The sequence below is a fragment of the Stenella coeruleoalba genome (genome assembly GCF_951394435.1).
Source record: "Stenella coeruleoalba genome assembly, chromosome: 1".
Taxonomy (NCBI): Eukaryota; Metazoa; Chordata; class Mammalia; order Artiodactyla; family Delphinidae; genus Stenella; species Stenella coeruleoalba.
The window spans coordinates 79,454,186-79,460,161 of NC_137169.1; the positions used below are offsets into that span (position 1 = coordinate 79,454,186).

Below are 5,976 nucleotides of genomic sequence, written 5' to 3' on the forward strand. Positions count from 1 at the left end.
TTCACACATATCGAATAACGGCTCGGAAGAGGCCACCGTGAAAAATGGAGCTGTGTTTATACAAGTCAGCCCAACATCTTTACAGATTTTGTAAATTCCTAATATTCCGGAAGGGATTTTGTTTTCCTAAACCAAATGACACACTTCATCATAGTACATTCTGCTTCAGTAAAATCAGCTCCCTTGGATTTCATCGCTTGTTAAAAAAAGATAAACTTTATTTCTGTAATTTTCAATCACAAAAAAATCTATATTTTTGTCTAAGCATTTATTTTACTGAATCAAAAAGACATGAAAAGAAAAATCATGTTTTACTAATGTATATAAGTGACTTTTTTGGACAACATATAATAAATATGATATATCACTTATCACTCAGTCTTTCCAATGTACATTTTTTTTCATATTATGGAGCATGCCACTTTTCCAAAAGAAAAAAGGTCATGAGAAATCAGTGCAAAGTTCTCAGTTACCCTCCTCTCTTCTCTGGGGCAGTCGGAATGTCCACGGCAACGCCCTCTGCCTCGGAATTTGAGGCTGTTCATCTACAATTCTCTCTGCCTGTGTGGTTTCCTCTCCGTGCCCTTCTTTCTTCCCTCCTTACCCCACCCCCCTCCCTCCCTCCTGCCTGTCCCTAAAGTCATTTTTTAAAAAGAACTTGAGGTTTTGTTTTTGTTGATGTTTTCACTTACTGGTCGCACTTTGTGTGGAGTCGGCGTTTTCGCCAGTCACACTCCTGTGCGGGAGCTTTCCAGCCCTGTCTCTGGGGGTGGGGAGATGGAGAGTGGAGGGCTGGCTCCTCTTTGGGCCCCCCCTCCACCCGCTGGTGAGTGCCTTCCTCTCTTACTTCTTTGCTTCCCGGTTGGCTGCAAGGGAGGCCGGACAGCCTGGTGCCGGGAGAGGAGGGGCAGCTGTCCGGGTCGGGGAGGGGACAGGGAGGGACAGTGACTTGCTCTTCACCGGGGATGCGGGGTGCCTGGGATGGGGTTGGACAGGGGATTGAGGGCCGGCTGTCCCCCAGGCCCCAGGCCGTGGATGAGCACTCGGGGCACCAGGGGCCGCTGCAGCTGGGGATGGGGTGCAGGAGGAGTCCGGTACATGCTGCTGTACATGGCGGCGGCGGCCGCCGCGGCGGTAGTACTGTCCATGCTGCCCAGCAAGCTTGGGTGGTAGAAATAAGGCGACGGAAACATCCTCTGCAGTGCCGAGTAATTCCCTGCCTCGGCCAGCAGCTCCAGGCCCACCGCAGTCTGCCGCTTCCACTTGGTCCTGAAATAAAAGCAGGCGTGCGTGCACCCTGCAGCTGTGGGCAGTGCCCAGGCACCAAGGCCCGTTCTCCCCCCTCACCTGCCTTCTCCTCCTCGGGGAGCACAGGAAGACTTAGAGAGCGCTGAGAACCAGGAATGAAGCACACTCCTTGCCCCCTATCCCACCCTCTCCCTCCCAGAATCACCCAAATCCAAGTCAGTTTCCCAAACGATGCCATCAATGCCTGAGACAGTCATAAATAAAATTCTCCAATCTTTGCTACCTTTTCCTGACTTTTTCCTCTGACGTTGCCCCCCCCTTATTGTTTGGCTACTGCCTGAAACTTTCCTGGAGGCCAACGGAGACTACTCTTTCTATAGGCAGTCTTCTCCCTCCTCCTCTAATTTCCTTCCCCAAGTGGCTGCCCAGCAATCCCAGAGTGTCTGCTCTCTGCCCCTCCCCCTTTCCTCCAGGCTGAGTGAGAAGAAACCGTAAACAAAGGGACACAGAGACTCCTGAGCCTTGGACCCCTGGCCCTCTTGGTCCCCAGGGCTGTGGAGACACATCTCTCTCACCAGCCTGACAGGACCTTACGGCAGGTGTTGGGGGGGCGGGTTATGAGCCAGGAAGGTGACAAGGGTTTCAAAACGGAATTCGTTTGAGGGAGGACTCTCCCATGGGGACAGTACCTCGGGGCCATTCCAGGAGGGGAAAAATGCATTTCAGGATCTTTTCTCCTCTGAGAGAGAGTAACAATTAAAACCTGTGATCAGCTCTTCTCGGTCCCCTCCCTCCCCCACCGCACCCCACTAGAAGAAGAGGCAGCAGGCCTCTGCTCAGATGCCTCCTTCGGAACGCAGGGCTGGTGGGCCCTCCATACCCGGCAGCTCCAGCCAAATTAATAAACATGTCGCCCATTTTAAATTGGCTACAAATGACACTAATGTTTTCCGACAGAATTAGGGTGGCTGAAACCGTATGTAATGAGACAGAAAATTATGGTAAAGATGACAACTGGATGGGCATTTCCAACCACACTTATGGACGATTAGAACACAAATGAGAGAAAAGGAGGGGGAGAGAAAATCGAGACAAGGGAGACAACCGTCAGGCTTGGAAACTCGGCATAACCTCGGCCCCAGACTGCACAGGTTGGGTTCACACTGCAGTTCAGGGGCCTACAAGTACTGCCAGCCCCTTTCCTAATTTCCTTTCAAGGGAAGCCGTGGTTCCTGGAGGGCTCTGAGGTGGCCAGAATAGGGGACAGACCCTCAGTCTAGATGCCTGACCGGCTGCCAACTCTACCTCTCCCAACTGCCTCACAGGAAAAGCAAGGACTTTTAAGCTGAGGCCAGTGGGTCAGCTCTTCCAGGATGGATACAGCCAGACTGTGTGACCGGCTATAGATATTTGGAACCATCCTGGGGCAGGCCCAAAATGGTGCAATGCACAGGTTTTGTGGGCCTGAGTGTCTCCTACACCGATGTCTGTTTGAAAAGGTGTGGCTTGATTGATTTGGGGGCAAAATGGGGTAAATTTCAGCCACTCAGGTTTGAGGGAGAAACTAGCATATGTTAAGGACACTTAGAAATGCAAAATTCTCCAAACTCCAGCTACCCAACGATCCCTTTCACCTTGGAGGTGTGGCTAATCCCTCCTCCAGCCAGAAAGCCCCCGACTGCCAGCTCAGGGCCCTCTGCGTCCTTAGTGTCTCCGAGGCCAGGAGGGAAGAAGATTGGTGTAGTAATCTTGACCTGGATGGCCAGACGCCTTTGCTCTCCCACATAGCCTCCCTTACCTGCGGTTCTGGTACCAGGTCTTGACCTGGGTGTCAGTGAGATTGAGCGCAGCTGCCAGGTCCATGCGGTCCTGCACACTCAGGTACTTCTGTCGCTCAAAGCTACGCTCCAGTTGATTGAGTTGGTGGTCGGAGAAAGCCGTCCTGGCTTTGCGAGGTTTTTTGGCTCTCACAGGGGGACTCTCTCGGCTACTCGTAATCTCCCGGTCTCCTTCCTCCTTTGTTCCTACATAGAAACCCAGACACGGCCGTAAGGTAGCCTGGAATGGGGAAGGATGGAGTGTCCTCCTGGCACACACTTCCACATTCCCAAGCCAGCTGCTGGTCTGGGGGTGGGGGAACTATACTCTGTCACCTTCCTTATAAACATACTTGGACCTTAGCCAGTATGGAGGAAGAGGACCAACTGCTGACTAGGGAGTGTGGAGCCTTGTGCAGAGCTCCTAAGAGGGTTCCAAAAGAGTGCTGGATCTTCCCGTCTTTGGAAATGAAAATGAAAACAAAAATACTTTATGATAAAGGGTCCTTTTCTTAATTGTTTCCTTGACTGGGGGGAGAACCTGTCCCTTCCCATTACTGTTTTCACCCTGACTTCATATTTTCTTATGTGTTAGTTTTTAAAAGGTCTTTCAACTTTTTTTTTATTTTTGAGAAGGGGGCACTTTTTTCATTTTACTTCTCCTGTTTACTAAAAGTTATAGACGTTTGTTTTCCTTTTTTCAGATGCACTTGGGAAATGTTGGATCAAGCTCTCTGCAGCTGCTTGCATCAGGTCTCTTAAAGCTTCAGAAAGAATGTCTCCCAGACACTGCGTTCAGCTCAAAATCACTGAGCCCATCCAGGTGACAGCCCAGAGATTTCCGGATTCTATTTGTCAACTTTGGTTTTTTACTGAAATGCTGGGAAATCGATATGTCAATCCCTCTGTTTGTACCCGTTTTTGCTGCGCTCCTTGATCTTCCCTGCAGGAAGAACCATAATCTCTCTAATTGACCCACTGGGGAGGTTGGTGCACAAAAAATCGCCAGACCAGACTGTACATCTGTTTTGGGCACTATTATGCTAATGATACAATAGTAAAATGAAGAGGCAATATCCTACCTTCCAGACAGTCGGCACACACCTTTCCCAGAGAGGACAAAGATTAATAATAATAATAAGCTTATCAGTAAAGGGAAAAAAGAGAACTCTCCTCATATGTTAAAACTCTTTTGCTATGCAAAGACCAGAACACTTATGAAATTCTCTGGGGAGAAGGTGGGAAAAGGGAGTTGAAGGACAATTCCATTGCCATCTTTTGATTTTACAAAAATAGATATCCAATTCCATAAAATTTTACTTTCATAAATGCTACCTCCCAATTTACTTGTAAGGGGCCAAAACTCTTACTGAAATACAGATATTCAGTTAGCGCCATGGGGTAGGAAGATTATTTTTTTTTAATTGGAACTCTATAATTTTTTACCGTGTGGCCTTCCCTATATTAATCACGATCTAATAATTTTTGAAAAAAAGTTTCCCTGTTAATCGCTTCGGAATTTTTCCCTTCGCTATATCTGATAATTCCCGTTCCAGTGTTCAGAAAATACGGTGTGTAGGAAGAATGGAATGATTTGCATTAAATAATAAGCACCACGTTGTGATCACACCCCTAGGCGATACGAAACACTAAAGTATTTCCCGTCAGATACCCTCCGCCTCTGCCCCCTTCCTAATAAATTAAAATGAAGTAAAACAAAGAAAGGAGCTGGATGGCGGTGAAGGTTGGGAGGTAGAAATGTAACAATAATCAGAACTTGGGACGAGTCTCCAAATCGCACGCCCAGGCCTCCCTCCCGCTTGCAGTTTTTGACCGTGGCGCTATCGCCTTAGAAGCTGAGAATCGCCTTCGAATCCCAGCAGAGATTCGCGGGAGACAGGAGGGGAGACAGGGAAGCAAGAGGAGGAGAAGCTAGACGGCTGAGGGAGCCAAGGCGGCGCGACTCACCGTGGCATTTGATGTCGCTCTGGGACTCTTCCCGCTTGTCGAGTTTGGTTTTGCTGTCCTCCTGCTCGAGCTTTGGCCTGAAGCTCTCGTGTGCTGCGTTTCTCCTGCTTCGGGGTGTGGTGGGGAGAGGAGACGCTGGTGCTGTACGGTGCACACGCCGCCAGAGGTTTGCTGTCGCCCAAGATGTCCTTAATTAAAAAAGAAGAGGTGGAAGTCCTGGGGACCGAGGCGGCCGAGCCCAGCTGCTGGGCGGGTGGCTGCGGCGGCGGCGGTTGCGGCGAAGGCTGCAAACTTTGCGTGGGGGCCGCGGCTGGCGGCGGCGGCTGTTGGCTGTGGTGGAGGTGGTGGTGATGCTGGGGGCCGTCCGCTATCACATGCGGTTCCGGGGGCTCCATGGCGACCGAGATAGGAGAGGAAGGCGCCGTTCCTACAGTATCAATCTCCGAACAGGGAGACGGAGTGGCCTGACTCCTAAAATCCGCGGTCCTGGCCTCGCCGAGGCGGGCGGAAATCTCCATTCATCATGCCGGGGCTGCCCGAACTGGCACTGGACAAAATCGTGTCTATTCCAAAACTCGACCCGCTGGCCCCTTCCATGTTGTCATTTCTACATGAGGTCCACGCCACTCCGCCGCTCCGCTGCCGCCCCAACCAAGCAAAGGAAGCTATCGATCGTAAAGCAGAATAACACGAAACAATGTTGTCGCCGCTTAAAACACAAACAAACAAAAAAAGTGGGGCGGGGAAGGAAGGAAAATTGGGAGGGTGGCAATCCGTGGACACTTGAGACACTTTTTTTTTTTTTACCCTAATGCAAAAAGTAGGAGTTTTGGGGAAAGGAAGATGGGGGGGAAAGTTACAAAAATTGTTGAGGAAGCACCGAGCGTGCGCTCCAGGAACGATCGCGCACGTGGCGCGGCGGTGGCTGCGCAGGAGAGCCAGA

At 50.4% G+C, this 5,976-nt stretch overlaps 1 protein-coding gene across 1 annotated transcript; it reads right to left on the bottom strand.

The window, feature by feature from the left end:
• Positions 1-737: 737 nt before the first annotated feature.
• On the bottom strand, positions 738-5,933 carry BARHL2 (BarH like homeobox 2). The gene is given in 5 exon segments (XM_079899033.1): positions 738-1,269; positions 3,047-3,272; positions 5,034-5,134; positions 5,136-5,536; positions 5,538-5,933. Coding segments are annotated over 5 exon segments (1,134 nt in total). The 5' UTR covers positions 5,631-5,933; the 3' UTR covers positions 738-956.
• Positions 5,934-5,976: the final 43 nt, after the last annotated feature.